Genomic DNA, 21,300 nt, shown 5'->3' on the forward strand with positions numbered 1-21,300 from the left:
AGTGTTAATAAACTAACTCTTTCTTATCAATTCCAGGTCACAATCTTTTCAAAAACTCTGTAGTTCATAGTCAAATAGAAGCGCGAAGCCATAAGCACATAGCCTTGAAAAGACATTTTATACGCATCCCTGACAACTCCTGTGGAAATTGCACTAAATAAACTTTGTCCTCGTCACGAAATAAAATTTCGCACAAGGTGCATTAGACGCGCCCCTTTACAACCTGTGCTTCTAGAAGAGCGCATTGTATTCTGAGCTCAAGCAAACCGTCAAATGTTTTACCTTTCTCCTGTATTGATTGGTCCGGCTACACATAGCGTAAATGCTAATATGTAGGCGAAAACGAGCAACAACTAAAACGTATGCCCAGATCGCTCCAATGCAAAGCTCAAAGTAGAAGTAAAAAAAGTTCGTGGCATGACTCACTCAAGTAAAGGCACCCGGATCATGTAATTTGTGAAGAATGCGAAGCCTGTAATGACCACCCAGAGCGCCTCATACCACAGTATGCGCACGAAGCCGCATAATATGTGAAATCCGGAATTGTGTCCAGTCCTGCAAACAAATAACTTTCAGGTCGAGCAATTTGTTGTTGTCGTCATGAGTTGCTAACAAGAAAAGAGACTTATTGTTTGCGTTAAATTACTATCGTTCATTCCGCACCAAGAAAAATAACGTATCTGCTCAGCATTATAGCTTTGACAAAGGAAATTCAAGCTGTACAATCACATGTCGTGAACTGCGGCGCCTTGCACGAACATTTAATAACGAAAACACCAAATTTAAGAACCCATTCTGAAATGTTCCATAGACAATGTCCGCACAAGAGCGCGTTCTCAAATTCGCTATTCGCATTTTCGCTATTAAATGTTCGTGCAAGTCATCCTTGGTCAACAGCGGGCGAACAAAGGAAGACTCAGACTGGCATCAACGTTTCGACAATGGGACAGCTAGGTCTTCTTCAGAGCAGCTCTGTGGACTGAGACCGCTGCACTGTACGGATGTTTGACAGCGCACACATGGAGAAAGGACGGCGAAAGAGACGACAAACGCGGCCGCCGGCCTTTGTCCAAGTTCGCGCTGTCAAACATCATGGATCTACACCTGTAGCTCGGCCGCATACCTTACTGCACTACACGGGCTTTCAAAGTTAAGCCATCAGTAAATCTAATAAAAATGATATGCTGGCTATGCAGTTGCGGCTTACACAGATGGTTGGTTACATTAGCGTACACAATCGTCGCGAATAAGTACAACCAGCAATACATATTTCGCAAAAATTTGTCATATCGCTTTTTTTAGCATCGCGATTATAGTACAAGTCTTTATGAAGAACTTCCAAATCATCTTATTCAAATACACCTACATTTTGTTTGCTATCTCCAGAGCGCTTCTGTGACGAGATATTCATTATTAAATTTGACACTGAGAACGCGAAGTTGACATTTTCACAGACGGCAGTCCCCACAAAAAGACTAAATTTATTTATTTATTTACTTATTTATTTATTTACTTATTGAAAGAGAGAGCTCTTCGTGTACGAGTGTCCTGAGGTTATCAATGTAAACAACACCTATAACATAATCGCGATCCGTCTTTCCACCGCAACGCCCAGTGTGTTTTCCCGTGCGGCTATGCTCGGCGGGATGCAGGCGGGTCCGCTGCCTTCCGCACTTTCTCGGAGCCGCATCGGAGAAATCGTGCGACGCATCCCGCGTGGTGTCCAGGCGGAATCAACGAGAGGAACGCGTGTCGGCGGCGCGTCTGCCGTGGCCGCCATGCGACCCACGTGCAGCGCCCGTTCTGCAACACCCCTGTATAGAAATCGTGAATGTGGAAAACTTCCTTTCGGCGTCTCCCGGACTCCCTCGAGCCCGTCTTCGCCATCTCCTGGGCAACAAGCGTGCGCCCGCGACGTCCTCCCGATCTCGAACGCGGATTCCTTTGAAATCCCCTCTGAACAAGTTGCTGCCGAACCACACAGCGGTGGAAGACGGTGGCACGTGGAGGGCTGTATATTCGTCGTCCCTTCTACCATTCATTATTGGACTTTCTACACGGAACAAATGTGTCGTTTACACTTACCTTTGTGTTAGGTCTAAAGGAGAACTTCTTAATATAAATGGGCTTATTAGCTATTTCTTTAATTATGTATTTGACGACATTAGTTCGTGAAAATCTTGCTCACCAAACTGCACAAACCACCTGCGGAAGCTATATTTGCGAAACCCTAGTAGCCTTTCTTTTTCTAAAAATTATTAAGTGTCTAACTTTCAGGGCTCTTTATGCAGCTCTATTAAAAAGACATGCATATTCATTCAGTGTAGGCATTCATACCATTTGTGCAGCGAAGAACGTAAATGGCGGACAAGAAGCCGGCTTTTGATTCTTCGTATAACCGGAAGAATGTCGCTCTTCACTGTCCTGGACCCAAGGCCAGCATTGATGATATGCCTGTGAAGAAGAGTAGTTCCAACAGGTCAGAGGCAAGCGCTAAATGAAGGTGTTCTTCCAAAACAATTTGCACACGTAGGTGTCGCGGTGATTTCATAATTTAACCACGCAATTCGTGCAGGATAGTTTATTTCTCGATGGCCGTGACCTCAAAATTCTGAGCCGAATTTTATGCCCCGAGCAACTGTTTTGCCTATTACTATTACAAGTGCCGATACGTAGCTATCCAGGAAAACACGGGGAAGGCACGAGATGGAAACTCAAGACGATGAGCAAAACGAGAACAAGGTGAAAGCGGGAGAATGTTTCGACAAGTGGACTTGTCTTTTTCAAGGCGACATATGCTTTCCTCGGCACAGTATGTATAGGTAAGCTTGCACTAAAGTGGAGAGGGGGTAAGCCGGGTGGGTGCGGCCACGAGCGAAGGTGTGTTAACGGCGAGGGTGTAGGATTGAGGATAAAGGAGTGCTGTGCACAAGGCCGGTGACACGGCCGTCTGTCAGTCACGTGTCAACGGTCATGTGTGAGTCCGCGTGTCAACTGCGTGCACAGCAGCTCTCTATTAAAGAAAATTAAATTATGGGGTTTTACGTGCCAAAACCACTTTCTGATTATGAGGCGTGTCGTAGTGGAGGACTCCGTAAATTTCGACCACCTGGGGTTCTTTAACGTGCACCTAAATCTAAGTACATAGGTATTTTCGCATTTCGCCCCCATTGGAATGCGGCCGCCGTGGCCGGGATTCGATCTCGCGACCTCGTGCTCAGCAGCCTAACACCATAGCCACTGAGCAACAACGGCGGGTTAGCAGCCCTCTATTGCCTGCCTCGCAGGTGGTCGCGGGCTATCCTGTCTGTGAAAGATATATTAGAAGGAGCGGCAGAAACCGGTGCCCGTCAAGAGAAATATATATAAAGAAATACTGAAATGGAATAAATAAATAACTACAAGGAAAAGAAAGGAAGAAAGGTGAAGAAAATAAACGAATGAAAGAAAAGAAAAGAACTTAAGGAAAGAAAAAATAAGAATAAATAGACAAAGCAACCAAACTAAGTTTTGTTGCCTTAAGTTTGAAATTTAGCATAGCGAATAGATTCTAAGCTTCCCTTTGAAGCGTTTATGCCTATTGGTTGCAATGTCTTGAACTAATGAATAACGTATGATTTTCTGTATCTTATTTCTCGTACAGAACGGAAATTTGACTGTAATATGTAGAGTTTAGGTTCATCAAAGTTATTACCTGGTAAATTGAAATGCTCGGCAACGGCTTTGGGAAGCTGTTTAGCTGTGAGCGCGCAATGTCCGTTTAATCTGACGTTCATTGATTGCCCGTTTCGCCGATATAGTTTTTCGTACAGAAGGAACATTCAACCATAAATCACATCCGAACTTGTGCAAGTAAAGGTAGTTTTGACTTCGTGTGTATAACTATTTGCGGTGCTTTTAATTTTAATGTCACTTTGAAGGTGCCTGCAGGTTTTCTACCTGGGGCGACAACATGCTCTTATTACGGGGGAATGATGTTGGTTGACTTTTGCGTATACTAACAAGTCTTTACTGTTGCGACGATATGTAAGCCTTGGTACATCTGAGAACGATTTTCTCAGATGCTCGTTACTTGATAATATTGGGTGGTATTTTCGTAGGATGTTGTTCATGTTTGGGAGTGCATTCGAATATTTTGTTATGAAGGCTGGCGGTCGGTCAGATTCTGGCTGTAGGCTGTTTCTTAGCTAATTCCGACTGTCTCCAATCTTGACGCTACATCATAAGCTCTATCGAGAACAACTTGAGGATAGTTTCTTTCTGCTAGCGTTGTTTTAAGGTCATTTAGGTGGTAGATGTAATCATTGTCTTTGCTGCAGATTCTTGTTATTTGTTTCTATTGTCCGACAAAAATTCCTTGCTTGCAGTGTCGCGGGTGATGACCGTTCTAGTCTAAATATTTCTGGCTACCTGTAGGCTTCCGGTAAAGTGTCTTTCTAGGTTTTCCGTTTTCTATGCAGACCGTCGTGTCGAGGAAGCTTATTTGACTAGGAGAGTGGTGAGCAGTAAATTTGATACTCGGGTAAAAGCGATTGAAACGGCTAATTAATCGGTTACCATGCTTGTGCCATGTTCCCATATTATAAATACGTCGTCGACGTAACGAAGATAGGCGTGGGGTTTTGAAGGGCAGATTTTCAACAGGTCTGCTTCAAGCTGTGCCATGAAAATGTTCGCATAGGTGGGAGCAAATGATGTCCCCATGGTAGTGCCGAAAGTTTGCAGGTAGTGAATAGAATCAAATCCGAAATAGTTGGGCGTGAGAACCAAGCTAAGGAGCGACAGGTAAACTTCAGGAGCGTGCACTTGGGCATTGATTGCGAAGGATTTCAATACGGCTTCAATTCCTTCACTAATGGGTATGTTAGTGTAAAGGGCAGCAACAATCAAAGTGACTAGAATGGCGCGGTCGGAAAGGATTTGGCTGGATATGGTTGGAAAGGATTTGGGAAAGGATTTTGATACGTAGTTATGATGCATGAATGAGAAGATACGCAGTTTTATGCCGTAAGGGTCGTATATCGAATCAACAAGCAAGGAATCTAAGCAAAGTCTAATAAGAACTGCATAACCACACGGATGTTCTGCTTAAATATTTTGTTATCTGGAGCTTGGGTTAGAGCACCGGACGGGCTCAGGACAACCCGAAAGCCCGAGCCTGGCCCACCCCGCGGGCCAGCGCGTCTGACGTGTTTTTCGGTGGTCGCGGACCGGGCCCGGGCCGTGCTCTGGCACCCTCATTAAAGGGCCTAAGTTGGGCCTTCGAGGACATGCGAGCGTTACGGACCGCGTGGTCCAAGGAATTCTGTGCCAAACTGAAGTGACAAGTGCAAATAGCTGGCTTTTCGTAACCTTAGCAAAAAAAGAAAAACAAATGAAGCTCTCATTTTTTACTTTTCCAGAAAAACGAACATCGTTTCCGCGTAAGGAAAAAAAAGTTATACAAGATACCTCTCTTCAGATCTTTTCCTTGTTACTGCTTTTGCGATTGCACGATTGGGAATCTTCATATTATTATATCATTGTAGCGCTGACGGCAGAGGTGCATCTTTCTACTTATGCGTTTATTTTATGCTGTATGCGGGTGAATTTATCTGTTTGTATATGTATAGAAATTTTCGCATGCTGAATAACCTCATAGGACCAAATCGTACAATCAAGGTAAATGCATGCGCGCAAGCGGTAGAACACCAGCCCCAGGCGATGGGCCAGATAGATCCCTGAGGTTCCCATGGGAGAAACAAACATTTCGATATTTCATCGCTCATACACTGCAGCCGATTAGACCCCGAGAGGGTGAGGCGGACACATACGGCACAATCTGTGAGTAGCGAACGCAATTTTAGTTCAGCTGGGTACGTACTCCAAGAGAGGAGGACCTGCTTGAAGCCGGATGGCCTGGACAATCTGCTGTTTTTGCACAAGAAACCTTGCACGGTCCTACTTTTGTGACATAGTTTTCGGGTACAATCCTTTTATGTCATTGCGTGTTATTTTAAACGTATTTCCTATGTTTATTTAGAAAAAAAGGCAGGGACCTTATATCCGGGATAGCCTGAAGCATGGTGTGCGACAGCTTGATTGTACAATTTATATTGTAGCTCGTGATTACGTTTTCGTGTGGAAGTTAGAATATAAACGATTAACATTTCATCTGCTTTTGCTTGCTGTTCACCATATTCATCCTTCCTGCAACAAATTATTAATCACGAGCCTCTTTCAAAAATTTGTGTAATCATTATTGTTCCCAACGTGACAAGCGACAAAGGCTCCGACAACATCGCTATAGTGCTACAATACTTTGAAACAAAACGTATGCTTCGCATAACCAAGCGAGAATTTTAAGTGCATACGCAGTGCTGCATAATACATATCGAACGTCTTCGCGTCGTCAGGCGCCTTCTTAATAGAAACACCATCTGTCGTTCTGTCTTCCGCCTCTAGGCAGGTGTTAGAACGCAATACGCAATGAAGTTCTTTATAAAACCAAAGCAACGTCTCTAGGGTCGTACGGTGACAGGAGTGAAAGGAGGTACAAACTCATCAAGACTAAATTTCACTCACCGATATACTGCACTGCCAACGACCTTACCGAAAGGTGAAAACGTTTCTTCACTCGCACCACGTCGTACCTGTGAGAAAGAGAGAGAGCAAACAAAAGGGGAGATGCAGAGAGGTTAACCTGATTAAGCGTCCGGTTGGCTGTTTTGCACAGGGGGATGGTGTAAGGGAAGCAAAGATGAGAAAAGAAGAGAAGATAAAAAAAACGCATCATTACGCACACCATAGTTTTTCGATCAGCCCAGTTGCTCTTAAAAAGCGCACTAGCGTTTTGAAAGCAGTTCGGGCCCACGCCAGTGGGCCAGGGTATGTCAGGGTCCAAGTATTTCGGCTTCCGTAATCAGATGGTTGTTAATCTTGCTGAGAACTTTCCGCTATCTTCTCTTTGCACCCGCAAATTTCCCCTTCCAGACTTGTGGTCTTTCCTATGAGGTACGGGTACTCCAAGCCATAGAGGCACGCTACTCCAAGCCATAGAGGCACGACAAATATTACGACAAAACGGAGGTAGCTCTCATTCGTCGCACCTGCGAATAAAGCGCGAGTCACTACCGTTTGCCAAATAGATAGCTAAACTATAGCCTCCTGTGCTTTCAAATTACTTTCCGAGTAGACATATAATGCAACTGCGGATGGATGGATGGATGGATGGATGGATGGATGGATGGATGGATGGATGGATGGATGGATGGATGGATGGATGGATGGATGGATGGATGGATGGATGGATGGATGGATGAATGGACGGAGGGACGGAGGGACGGAGGGACGGAGGCATAGAGTTTCTCACTATAACACCTAGAGGGTAATCTGGCGCCACCGTCTATGGGAGTTTCTTAAGGGGGCACCGTGCCGTCATGGGAATGACGGTATATGTGTCTGCGAGGCTCGTGTTGGCTGGTGTTGTAAGAGGCTTCGTCTAAAACGTGGATATGGCTACGCAAATAACGCGTTCTCAAAGTAAAATCTTCATAAAATGTTTCCATTCACGCATATTACATCTTTACTCACCCACGATGCATGACCAAGCGAAGAAAAGCAAGAACAGACGACCAACTGTTTCAAAGCGAGCGCGAACCTTGTCGTCTGTCCTCCAACTTTAGCGGCCCGCTGATACTTATTACGTAACATGTAGTCGTACACACGATAACAAGTTCTCATAGTTAAACAAAACATCTTTTCGCGTAATAATAAAGCTAAAACAGCTTTTCACGTGCTGTTCTAGTAGAAAATGAATCATTGTGACAGACGGAACGGTACTTGCCAAGCGCGTCTTCAAGGTGTCCTGCCTCTACGAGAACGATGCCAATCCGAATCCACAATATACCGGCATTCCCATGCATGCATACCACAGCGCAGCAGCGCCAAATTTTCCTCTAGGTAATGTAGTGAGAAACTCTATGGACGAAGGGACGGACGGACTGACGGATGGATGGATGGATGGATGGATGGATGGATGGATGGATGGGTGGATGGGTGGGTGGGTGGATGTTATGAGCGTCCCCTTTGGAACGGGGCGGTGGGTTGTGCCACCGAGCTCTTGCTATTATACTGCCTAATGTACTCCCTAGGTTAAACAATAAAAAAAGAAAAAGAACACTATGAACTACAGCACCCAAATTTTCTTACCCCCTATTTCGAACTGTGCTTTTGTACGTCTCCGTGTTTTGTCGTTTCCCTACTTTTCTTCCACCAATCCGCCGATCGCCTCTTACTAATGCCTACTGCAGACATGTTTACTCTTCCACTGCTCTCGCTGAACCCAAGTGCTTCAAGGAAGCCAGTGGCACCTAAATCCACCGCTGGGCAGACGTCTTCACATTGCAATAAAACATGCTCCCTAGTCTCCATAGCTTTACCGCAGCAAGCCCATGTTTCTTCTTCCGTCTCATATCTGGCTTTATAGGTGTGTGTTCTAAGGCATCCCGATCTCGCTTCGAAAAGTGATGAGCTTCCCATTGAGTTATCATAAATTGTTTCTTTCCTGATTTCGTTTTTTCCTCTTAAGTAGTTACTCATGGCAGGTTTCTTTTCCATTGCCGCCCCCCACGGGATTATTTCAGCCTCTCTGACTTTCCGCTTGGCCTTCTTTGTTGCTGTGTTGCCCACCCTACAGGCCGCATACTTGCTGGTAAGCTTCCTAGTCCTTTTCCTCCACTGTGAATCAATGTTTTTCCTGAACACTCTCCCCACCCATTTACTTTCTTCCATATTCCTCAGCCGTTCTTCATATTCAGTTTTACTGCGAGCTTCCCTCACTTCAAAACTAGTCCAGCCCATATCACCCTGCACAGCTTCATTTGTAGTCCTCCCGTGATCGCCCAATGCGAGGCGACCCACTGACCTTTGGTTCCCGTTAGGTCCTGATTGTACCCCAGATTTAAAGCAAACAACCGCACTTCCAAAAGTAATTCCTGGAACCATTACAACTTTCCACATACCCCGGAGCACCTCGTACCTATTGTATCCCCATAGCGCTCTGTGCTTCATTATGGCTGCATTTCTCTTCCCCTTCACTGTTATGGTTTTTTTCCTGTGTTTCCATATATCGATTGCCTTAATCCTTTATCCATATACCAAGATATTTATATTCTGTTACCCGAGGTATTTCCTGGTCCTGTATCTCCACTGTCTGTTCACTGTTTTCATTGAATAGCATAACACCTGATTTTCTAACACTAAATTTCAAACCTAGATTGTTGCCTTCCTGCCCACAGATATTAGCCAGACGTTGCAAATAGCCTTGTTTGTTAGCTAGCTACATATGTTGTCCGCATAAAATAAAATTTGGAGCTGCTGCTCTATTACTGTCACAGTAACAGGACGGCCAAATTTACAGAGCGCCACCTACGTGTCGGCCACCGCTGCTCTTAAAGTGGCATTCAACGTAGGAGGTAGCAGTAATGCACGCGAATGCTGTCGCGTGTGCTGACAAGCGTAAAATTGGTGCCGACGTGGCATCGCTACTACAGATTGCTGTGGATTTCGGCGCATCTGCGCTGCGGTTGTAAATGCGCAAGTTGCTAAGGCTTAGCTGCCTGTTGCAAGCGCTAGGCATCACTCCAAAAAGCTGCCATAATGTGCTTCCTTGCCTCTTCCTCGCTGATTCTTGTTTCTCAAGTTCAGTGTATTTAGCACTGCTGTATTGACACTCGTGTTCTCCCAATATGGAACTTAGCAGCAATATCGACATTCTCTCTTTTATTTTACTGTTTAGCTGTTAGAAATGAATACACGTGCGCTCTCACCTCAATTTTATCCTTGTCGTAGACGGGACTGCTTCGAAAAAATGTGCACAAGAAGCTGCCCATAGCGGCAACCATTAGCAGTAAGCGCGACGTGGTCGCCAACGACAGCTCATCCGGTCTACTGTAGGCAGCTTCCTGGAAGAAGAGATGGATTAATAACCTTTTTTTATCCCGGCCACGGCGGACGCATTTCGATGGGGGCGAAATGCGAAGAGATCAGTGTGCTTAGATCTTGGTGCACGTTAAGGAACCCCTGGGGGTCCACATTGTTACGAAGTCCCCCACTACGGGGTACCTCATAATCAAATTGTGTTTTGGCTCGTAAAACAACATATTTTTTTTATTTATAAAGTTTTGCAGAAAGTGGCACTCCAGAAATAAGGATAAATATTGTAACGTTGGGACATTGGATAAATATTGTGATGTAGCACAACTGTGAAAAACGAAATTAACTTTTTGTTGGGCGAACTAGTGTCCCTAAAAGCAAGTTACATTCAAAGCACAACGATAGCGGCGAACACAGTCGGTGATCGTGGAAAATTTGATCAGTGAGTCAAGCGCGTCGACCTTTATACATGAGTTGTCGGAGGATTCAGAGTAATCGCTGATGCCTGCGTGTCTTCCAGAAAGTACTACACAATTCTCGTCGCGCTTACAAGCAGATTACACAAGGTCGGCCACAACAGACAACGGATAGAACCACCGATAACACTCGAGAAACTTTCGATAGATGCAGGTGCGTTCTGCCCTGAGTGACAAGGTTTAACATTCGTTAGCCGGCGAAAAGCGGTCAGCCGAGAGATTAAACAAGTACGCGTATCAATATAGTTGTGTTCGTTCTTAACAAAGCGTACTCACTTTAACAGAAGAACTTAACAGAAGGTATAAAAAGAAATGTTCAGTCTTACAAAGTAGCTTTAGTGGAGGACAATTTCCATTTCCTTATTTATAATTCTGTAGTACTTTCACGTACACATGTGAAACGCAAAAATGCTCTCATCACTTTGAATATCTTTGAAGTTTGAATATCTGCTGCACTTAAAAGCAAAAGCAATATTCTACCGACCGTAGACAGCAGAATCCAGATTTATTGCCTCTTCCACTTTTTTATTTCCCAAAATTGCCAAAAAGCGGCAAGTATAAAAAAGAGAGAAGAAATTGCACGATATGCCAACATTTGTTTTAATTTTCTTCGACGTGCATAGTACATTAGCACAGTTTTAAAAAAAACTTCGGAATTGCCTGCTTTTAGAAATCACCGCCCAAACACTCCGTAAATATGGTTAACCAGCAAAGCTGAAACGTGCCGCACCAGTGTTTATCAGCGGGTGAATACCCACGGTTCAATAAACGAAGGCCTGATAGGCTGCCAGATCCTCGTGGCGCAGTTGCTTCTTGCGCTCGGCTGCACGAGCCTGTACTTGTACCCGGGCTGCAGCATCGGCACGGCGTCGACGAGCTCGTTTCCGGTTCTGCTCGCAGCGTTCCTGATCGATAGCTGCCTGCTCCTTAGGAGTACGTATGATGCGTGGCCGACACATTTCGGAGCCGGAGAGAACCTGCTGTGCGCGCACTTGGCTGCGATGGAGAGCAACGACGTCACTACTGGCGCAGCCAATCGCGCGCGTCTCTTTCTTTTTTCTTGCATGCGCATGGGGTTGCGCTGGAGGTGTTTTCGGTGTAGAGGCGGTAGACGGACGGACGAATTGGCTAGCCATATATAGCTTCGCTGTAAAACATCAAAACGCGGGTATCAAACTTGGCAACGGCTGCCGCCGTTAGATCCAAATCAGAATCAGAAACAGTCTTTATTTTCCTCAAGGAAAAATGGACCCACACAAAAAGCTGCACATTGAGCAGCTTGACGAGGCCTGGGGCCCTACAGGCAGTGGCGACAGCGGCCGAACAGCAGTGTACGCCGTACACCCGTACGAGAAAAAAAGAAAGCAACGCCGAGAAACTAAGAAAAAAAAGAAAGAAACCACTCACACCAAGTTGTAAAGAATAAGTAAAAAGAAATTTACATATACACACACCAATACAAAACTATATTGTACACTGACATGTTATATTCACACGTACACGCGCAAACACCGTAGAAGTGGCGCGCATATGTCCATATTATATATATATATATATATATACAAGCGCATGGCATATATACACACAACTCAAGTGCACACATGTATACCTTCAAGTTACATATTTTATGAAGAATGAACTGCTGCAAAAATGGAGAGCGAGAGAGAGAAAAATAATCGAAATTAGTCAATGCCTGCAAAATCATTCCAAACTAATCCACACAAAACAACGCACAACGCCGAATGTAAACTACATGATATAAATCTGCTACCGGTTAAGCAATTGCGTCTAAAAAGTGTTCCATTACAGCACGTTTATTGACTGCGGGGCCAGCAATTAAGGTTGTATTAGCGTTCAGGGTGTAAGGTATTACACACTTTAACATTTGTTGACCGTAATTCGTTCGAGTTTTGGGAAGAAACCACTTTTCTAATTGTCGAGTCTTGGCTGCTGGTACGCGTTCTTTGAGCGCTGATATTGTGATAAGGAAGTTAGTACGAAGCGTGGCTTTAGTGGTGAATAAAGAAACAATAATGCGCGGTAGCATCACATTGACGGGCAGAGTTTTCAACCGAATAAGAAGACGTTTGGAGTGTGTACAGTACTCTTCGTCTGCAACGATAGGAATCGCTTTCTTTTGCAGGCTCACAATTCTATTCATATTAATCGGTGATGCCATGCCCCAAACAAGATGATAATATGCAATGTGTGATTGAAATAATGAAACATATATCTGTTTTTTAATGTGTACTGAAATAATGCCACGACACCGGGAAAGTGCTCCGACAGCGTTTGATAAACTTAGGACCACGTAATTAGTGTGCTCTGTCCATCGAAAGTGCTCATTAAATATAACACCCAGTGTTTCGTGGTGGCTGACGACCTCAATAATATTATTACCTAGGTTAACGGTTAAGTTAGTTCCTATGTGACGCTTTATAGCGCAGAGAACGGCTTTTACCTTAGTTGTATATATTTTTAGATTGTTTAGTTTAGACCAACTTAAAAGGCTGTTTAGGGTATTGTTTGCTTGTGAAATTATTTCTATAGCCGAAAGACCAGAGATAAATATGGAGGCGTCGTAGGCATAAATTACAAAATCAGCTTCTGTCGAAATTGTTATACCACATCGTTTATGCAGACATTGAAAAGAAAAGGTCCTAATATGCCGCCATGAGGGGCGCCGCAATCAATATAACGTTTGGATGAACAAAAACCGTCTATGTTCACTATTTTTTCACGCTCTTTAAGATATGAACTAAAAATTTGAAGTGCCCTTCCCCTGACTCCATCCTTATTTACCTTTATGTAAGAGAATGTGATGGTTTAGACAATCGAAAGCCTTACTAAAATCCACTAAGATTTCTAGTGTTAACAGTTTGTTTTCAATATTCTGTAAAATAACTTATTTTTGGCCTAATAAAGCTGATTCTGTAGAAAAACCTTTACGGAAGCCGAATTGAGATTGTGATATTAACTGATTAGCATGAAAGAAGTTCTGCAAACGTTTGAGCAGAATTTTTTCTAGCACTTTCGAAAAAAGAGGTAAAAAAGAGAAGGGGCGATAATTACTCATGACATCTTTTGAGCCTGACTTGAAAACGACTCTAACCTTGCCCAGTTTCCTTCTTGCAGGGACAACAGACGATTCGAGTGAAAGGTTAATGACATGACACAGAGGTAGTGCAAGAAAGTCAGCAGCAAACTTTATTGGTTTAATTGTGAGGCCATCAGAGCTAGAATATTTCTTAAAGACATAAGAACGCTAAAAACTTCTGATGGATCTGTTGGGCTAAGAAACACTGAGCTGGTTGTTTTACTTGAAATAACAGAACGCGTATATTCGTTATATTTTGATGTTGCTTGTTCGGTGAAGAATTGTTAAAGCAATCGGCTAATAGTACGCCTGATTTTGGTTACCCGTCAATAATCAATTCGCCAATGCCATTCGATACATTTCTATTGCTAATTACCTCATTTATTGTATGCCGAATTAACTTTGGATTATGCTTGCTTCCAGCGAAAATTTCCGAATGATGGTCACACTTGGCTTTGCGCAAGTCATTATTTAATTTATTGTTAAACTGCTTAAACACAACCTAATCATTAAGATTTCTGGTTACCAGGAAGCTGTTGTACAGGCGTTTTTTTTTTTTAAACATTCTTAAAGGCTAGGTGAAACCCATAGTTTCTTTATTTTGGGGGGTGATTGTCTCGTTTTTAATGGAAAACTTAATAAAGCACTTCAAATTTATCAATGAACGCATAAAAGCCTAATCAATTGAACAATAGTTGAGACACTGTGCCCATGGTGTCTCACTAATCAGTCGCCTGAATGTTTGTAGTTTGGCATCAGTAATTGCCCGAAACGTTACCGGTCTGCTTCGAACTGGCGCAGGTTGACGCTTCTTTAGGAGAATGATCGCTTAGATCACAAGACAGTGTACCCGAAGATTTTACCATGATATCTATGTTAACAACAAACAAGTCAATAATGCTTGACGAAGGGACCGTGATTCTCGTTGGAGATGTGATGGTGTTGGCGAAACCATTGGATTCAATGGCCATAAGAAATGTCCGTAGATGACGGCAAAATGCCAAAACAGTCGCGTACTTAGGTTTATATGCAAGTTAAAGAACCCCTGGAAATTATTCCGGAGTCCATCACTTATGTGTGCCTAATGATAAAATCGTTTCTTCTTTTTCTGCCCCGTAAAGCCCCAGAATTCAGTTAAATTTAACCTGGAAGGTCAGGCCTAAGTTTTCTTATTCTATTACATATGAAATGCAGAAGGAAAACAAAGTACTGCTGGCTGCTTGAAGTAGGATTTTGGTATAGGGCCTCAAATTCATGATTGGTCTTGCCTAAACTCAAGTAACAAAACAAAATAATATAATCATGAACTGTGTAACTCGGGACCAGAAATGCACACCACAATTCTACAAGCACTATGTATTTACGAAACCGTTTTGAACGGTCTGGATCATTTGAAATGATGCTATACGTAACAGTGTGCAAAGCAAGCAGTTTGCAGCAGGTAACAGCACCATCGACGCATAACCTAAACCTGTTATTTACGCATTGTCAGCACACTAACTTCGGAATTTGCAATGTGAAAACATTCATCGGCAGCCAGCATGTCAGTCACCGAAACTGTTTTCATGGCTGCATTTATTTATTCTACTCTGACCTTTTATGAGGGCGTCAAGTAGAATAATGAAAGTGATGGGAAATTTCGTTAATGTTTCCCTGTGATGTCTAATACACAAGCTTCCGTTAAATTCTCTCTCTATATATATATTCGCATCTCTTTACCTACCCCTTTCCCCATTGTAGGGTAGCAAGCCGGATCTTTTATTCTGGTCCACCCTCCTAACCTTTCCCTTTTCTGCTGTCTATCTCTCGATGTTATTCTTACAGAAATGATGTACATTCAGTAATATGTCATTATCAATTGTCCACTAACGTTATGGGGCACGCGACATAACTGAGACGTCTATGTCTTTCGAGTGTCAGTGCTTTCTTTGCGATCATGCTCGTTTGACCGAGACATATACAGCCATCATAGTAAAAGCTCTTTACGGATATCTTCGCCTAGTGCAGGGTAGCAAACCGGAGGCTTTAACTCTGGTTAACCTCCCTGCATTTCTCTCATTTACATATCTCTCTCTCTCTCTACGGATCTCTACTTACGGTATACTTATAGTATTCTCGATTACTGGGATCACTTCCAATTTACTGCAGTAACAAACATGCCATGTTCTGTTATCGCAATTTGAGGTGCTACAAACTGTCAGTCATACTATATAAATGCGTAAAGTTATTGATCACTACTTAGAGCCTCGTTGGTAAAGAAAAAATAAAACACAGCGAAGTGAACGTACGAATGCGTGACAGCGCTTGTTTTCCTCTTCGCAGCAGCTATCCTTAATTCCGAGGGCGCCTTGTACACTTGCAAGCCAACCATTGGCAACGAACTGCTGCGAATTTTTAAATGCTGAAGCATTTCTATAGTTGCCCAACGGGAAAACTGTCCGTCCATCCTTCCTTCGCGTAAGACGATCGCTTTCAAGATAGAGCCAGCCAGCTGTGGAAGACGACGACGACGAATGCGCGAGCAGTGGCACGAAAATTTGGGGGTGAGCCAACTGGAAATCTGGGCGGTAGGCAAACTTGAAATTTGGGGGCGGGCCAATCTAAATTTGATGATAAGTCTACCCAAATTTGGGGATGAGCCAAGTTATATTAGGGCATGGGCAAAGTTGAAATCTGGAGGTAGGCGAACAAAATTTGAGGGTGGGCCATCTGAACACCTCGCGGGCAAGCGAGCGGGTGGAGACGCTTGGCGCGTTTTTATTGGGCCTCACCGAGGCACAGTCAGAGCGCAGGCGAGATGGACAAGCAACGCGCGCATAATGCAGGCTTTCGGGAGCGACCGCGAGGGTGACATGGCATCACCAACAAGAACGGCCACTCCCATTGAGCCCAGCGGCCGAATTGACTGTAGCGCACCAAGCGGAAGGCATTGACTTCCGGTTTTGGGCGCACGCGTTTTGAACGCCAGCTGGCACGCGCGAAGACTATTTCACGGAAGCATTTAGGTGCCGCCATCTTGAGCTGTTAACGCTGCTGTTTTCTGTCTTTAACGACGAAGTGTACGTAGCTACAGTCGATTCGCAAACATGAGAATAGTAGTATAAATGCATTCAGTGTTTCATTACCATGTTACGTGAGTTTACGTCTAATAAAACATAGAAATAGTTTGCGTAGCAGCCCAAGATGGCGGCGCCCAAGAAGCCAACATAAGATCGTCTTATCTCAGCGCTTTTTTTTTTTCTGTTGCTGCTCAATCGCGCGTGGTCATAGTGCGGAAACGTTTATTTAATTAAAACGATTGCGAACGATTTTTACAAGCCTCCATCGAATCTGTGTCACGTGAAATTTCATAAAGCAGACTCAAGACGCCTTGTAAATGAGGAAATTTTTATTTTGCTTTATACAAATGGCTCGTTTTGGGCTTTGTGTGCGTTGATCCAACGTGGTGGCACCAAGTAAGCAGCAGTAGTTCCCATACGAAGCTCCGCCGGACGGCGTAAGCTGAAAAAAACAAGCAAAGAAAATTACAAGCATGTGTCATTTTGGCATTTAGCCCTTATAGGAATACTGCGTGTAGAGGGGACAGGTGCTAAAGTGACGAATGGGCGGTATTACAAACAAAAGCAATTAGCTTTTGCATACATGGCGTCGAAAATACCCGGCTCATACCAAATCGTGCTGTAACATATGAATAAAACATCTGATTTCCAAGCATTTCCCCATCCCTGGGTATTACTTCCTGCAATTTAAGAGCACAAATGCACGGGCGACTTCGCGTTTCCAAAACAACTTGCCATGGCCTCAGCCGACGCAATAGTACGCGACATACACAGAGGTGGACGCAACACTGCTCTCAGCCAGGCCATGCTAGATGTTCGCAGAATGTCTTTTACTCACGCTCAAGATAAATGCGTAGGTGCAAAGCCTGCTTTCAGTCGTTCACAAGACAGAATTCTCGAGTTCTTGGTTTTTTGAGCTCCTCGGCGTTATCTTTTGCGCGCTCTGCCGGCGCAACCAACACGCTCCAGTCTTGTCATTCTTGGCAATCGCTCGTCGCGTCTTCGACAAACGTGAGTACCAAAGAAAGTATACATGTTGCGGCGCCGTAGAAAGGGCGCCATAAACTTGTTTCAGTAAGATTCAGTACACGCCAAACTGTCACCACGGCAGGCTTGCTTTTCTTTTGTTAACTGCTTCACAACCCCAGATGCGGCGAGCAGGCCTCAAGAGTATCCCAACAATGTTACGAAATTAATTACAATAATTTTGGGGGTCAGAGAATGCGTCATGAACTTGTCCCAGTAAGATTCAGAACATGCGAAACTGAGTGCGTCACACAGCCGAGCTGCTTTTCGATAACTGCGTCACAACGTCGGGCGCGGCCACTGTGCATAAAGAAGTAGCCCAAAAAAGTAACGAAATTAGTTACGTTAATGTTATGGGTCAGAGAAAGCGCCAGAACTTGTCCCGGTAAGTTTCAGTACACGCGAAGCTGCGTCACACGGCCGAGGTGCTTTTCGCCAACTGCGTCACAAAGCCGGGTGCGGCGAGCGTGCCGAAAAAACTACCGAAATAAGTTATAATAATGTTGGGGCACACAGAAAGCGTCGCCAACATCTCCCAGTACGAGTCGTCAACTCAAATGAACTACGCCAGGACGGCCGAGCTGTTTTTCGCTAACTGCGTCACAAGTCTCGGTTCCGTGCCGTAAAAACTAAAACTGCTTGAAATGCGTCGCAGACTGTCAAACAAAATATCTCACCTTGCTGTAGTCCAAAAGTTCAGTGGTGCCGTGTCCAAGCGCTGAAGGAAAGCAAGAATACTCCGGGAGCCCGACAAACACGCTACATCCAAAAGAAATGGGTCGCCGAACAGGCGAACTTCGCGCGCGCAACCGTCCTCGCTGGCTTCGGTGGCCTAATTCTGGCGCAGGGCGCATGCATCTGTTGCGCCTGGCGTGCCGTTAGCTTGTTGCTAGGCGACGCAAGAAAAATAAGACGCAAAGTATAAGCTCAGCTATGCGAAAAGCTGTTTAGTTTTAGCGGGAAAGAATAAAAACAAATAAAACGTCTGTTACTTCCTTTCACATTATTTTTTTTTCGATGCTCGCACCCAGTAGCGGATGGGATTAACACTAGCCCTGACGTGTTCCCTGTAGCCAGCTTTCGCCTAGTGCCCCCTCTTGTTGAATTCCTTTCTCTATGGCATCGTGTCGATGCACTCTTCCTTCACGCAATGCCTCAGGCGAAACTGCGGCCGCTGTGCTCCGTCGAGGCGCGCTCGTTCCTGGCATTCCGGCTCAATTGGTACGATTTTATTGAAGCGGTTCAATGTGGCAAGAAAATCTGTGAAATTGTCTACTGAAGCCCAAGCATTCTTTGCCACCGGAAAGGCCAGGGTAGGCGCGCATAAGCTCGGAAAGGCAAGTAAGCAAAACTAAGCAAAATCGAAGACACAGCGGAGCAAGCAGTGCTTACGCTTTAGTAGACAGTTCTTAGAGTTTGTGTAGTTCTTTTTTGTTTCTTTGCAGCCCCGGCGTGCTTACTTAGAGCACTTGCACGTTGCGGAGCTGTGCTTTCTTCTTTCTAAACGTGTGCCCGATAGTGTACGTTTAGGTAGACGCAAAAGCGGGAAATGCCACTCACTTGAGCAAACATCAGGTCTTTCCTAAACAAGAAGTCGTTCAATGAGGTGACGAAGTAAATTGAGTGCAATGCACAAAGAAAATTGGAGGCACTCATGCCTTTGCAACGCTGCGTGACAGCGCTGATTGTGAGCCACACCTGTCAACGCAAAAGAAAAAAAAAACATGTGCCAGATCAGCTCGCAGCACATTTGTCTCATTAAGATGCAACTTTTCTGTAATAGCAAAGTCATACAAAATTTGTTACGAGGATTAATTTTTTTCTCCTATACAGAGCCACGTGCTAGATAGTAAGATTAGCTTCAGAATTCAGTGCGGTTTCAGCGCGAAGGCACAGGAAAATTAGATGTAAAGAGCCTGGTCATGGGCATGTTGTGTATAGTTCTCATCCTGTCAACGGGGCCCTTGCGCTACAACTGCGTTACTAAAAGCATACTAGCGTGCCAACGTGGACCACTTGTGTTAAGCTCAGCGCATCATGTATTCAAAAGAACTGACTGGTGAGCTAGTTCGTATTGCATAACGTGAGGTATAGCGCAAATGGAGCATGCAGGACGACAGAGAAGATGCAGACACAGCGCTGCTTCTTCATTTCCTCATGGTATCATATATGCTGGGCTGACTTTGATCATTCAAATTTCTTATTAGGCAGAAAAGCAAGTTCATAGCCTGCCGTAGCAAACTAAGTACTAATTATATAAAATAATAAGTGGGTGATGTTGCAAAGCATTCTTTGGCTTATGCCAGGCAGTTTGCAGCTAGGTAGGGTCCTGCCTCGCCTCGTTTCGGGCCATTTCAGTAAAAAATCGGCGCCCAAGCAGTCCATACAGATGGTTAACCAGCGAAGCTCGACGGTTCATTAAACGACGGCTTGGTGGTACGCTGCCGGATCCTCGGTACGCAGTTGCGGCTTGCGCTCGCCTGCACAAGTCTGTTCTTGTGACCGCGCTGCAGCATCGGCACGGCGTAGACGAGCTCGTTCCCGGTTGTGCTCGCGGCGTTGCTGACCGAAAGCTGCCTGCTCCTCATGAGTACGTTTGACGCGTGCCCTTCCCATTTTTGGAGGCGGAGAAAAACTGCTGCGCGCTCGCTCGCTGCGACGCAGAGCAACGACATCACTATTGGCGCAGCCAATCACGCGCCTCTCCTTCTTTCTTTTTCTTTGTTCGCGCATGCGCATCGCGCACGCCCAAGACCAGCATGCTCGGTGCGTCGGCGCAGCGGAATACAAGCTGGAAGGATTCGTGACTGTGGTCGTTGCTAGTCGTGGCGGCGGATACCTGCAGCACGACGGCGGCAGCGAGCGTGCGTTGCACGGACGCCACAGACGCCGAGGAGGTTGCCATCGCTCTGGCGATCTCCTGGGCCGAGTGTCGCACAGCGACTCGAGGAACACCGTGCGCCGCTTTGCCAAGGGGCGAGTATGCGCGCCGCCGGCTGCCATCATCGTCTAGCTCGAGCTCAAAGACCGCGGCAGCGCCATCCGTTTCAAGTGGTTCCCGGCGCACGCCGGCAAGTGTGCCTCCTCACCGAACCACAACGAGACGGCCCATTCGGCGGCGCGAGCGCTTACCCTCCGCGCCCCCGAGAGTGACCGTTCCGTGTGGTGGGTCGAAACCAAGGACCGAGTGACCAGTTATGGCGAAGTTACTAAGTGTTACCGCTTAGCTCGACGGACAATGCCGCCTCCCCACCCGGCACTCAGTCGGGAGGAGGCCGTCATCCTAAGGCAGATACAGACCGGGTGACTCCTCGTCCCGACAATACTACACGTGCTTCACCCAGACCTCTATCCAAGTGGTGTGTGCGGTGTTTGTGCAGTGGGTCCGGCGGACCAATGGCACATCATGCGGAACTGTGCCAGGTTCCCGATCGAAGCTACCTTCAGGACATACTCACCCGAACTTCAAAGTGCAGTGCAGTCTATTGACAAGGACGCTCAACTATGGGCCGTCAAGCAGGCCCGGGGTGCGCTCAAAAAGCAAAAGCCTCACGACCCACCACAAACGGGCCGAACTGGGGTAGTGCAGAGTAGGGCATAAAGTATAAACCCCATGCAAGCGATATTTTGCGCGACAACGACAAGCGACGCGATGGAGACGGCTGTCGAGTTCGCTCGCCGCCCAGAAATCAAACTCCAAGCGGGTGACCGCTTCGCGCGGCAGCTC

The 21,300-nt window shown here is 45.3% G+C and overlaps 1 protein-coding gene across 3 annotated transcripts in view; it reads right to left on the reverse strand.

The window, feature by feature from the left end:
* LOC142589532 (ATP-binding cassette sub-family C member 2-like) overlaps positions 1–21,300 on the reverse strand; it is a 125,202-nt gene that overhangs the window by 92,724 nt on the left and 11,178 nt on the right. For all 3 annotated transcript variants that reach the window (XM_075700954.1, XM_075700955.1, XM_075700953.1), the window contains exons 4-8: positions 19,134–19,271; positions 9,810–9,944; positions 6,565–6,632; positions 2,338–2,454; positions 427–555 (exon numbers count right to left, since the gene is read on the reverse strand). In XM_075700954.1, coding sequence (XP_075557069.1) covers positions 427–555; positions 2,338–2,454; positions 6,565–6,632; positions 9,810–9,944; positions 19,134–19,271 — 587 coding nt within the window. The remainder of the gene's footprint in view (positions 1–426; positions 556–2,337; positions 2,455–6,564; positions 6,633–9,809; positions 9,945–19,133; positions 19,272–21,300) is intronic.

This window comes from Dermacentor variabilis, chromosome 8 (genome assembly GCF_050947875.1).
Source record: "Dermacentor variabilis isolate Ectoservices chromosome 8, ASM5094787v1, whole genome shotgun sequence".
Classification (NCBI taxonomy): domain Eukaryota; kingdom Metazoa; phylum Arthropoda; class Arachnida; order Ixodida; family Ixodidae; genus Dermacentor; species Dermacentor variabilis.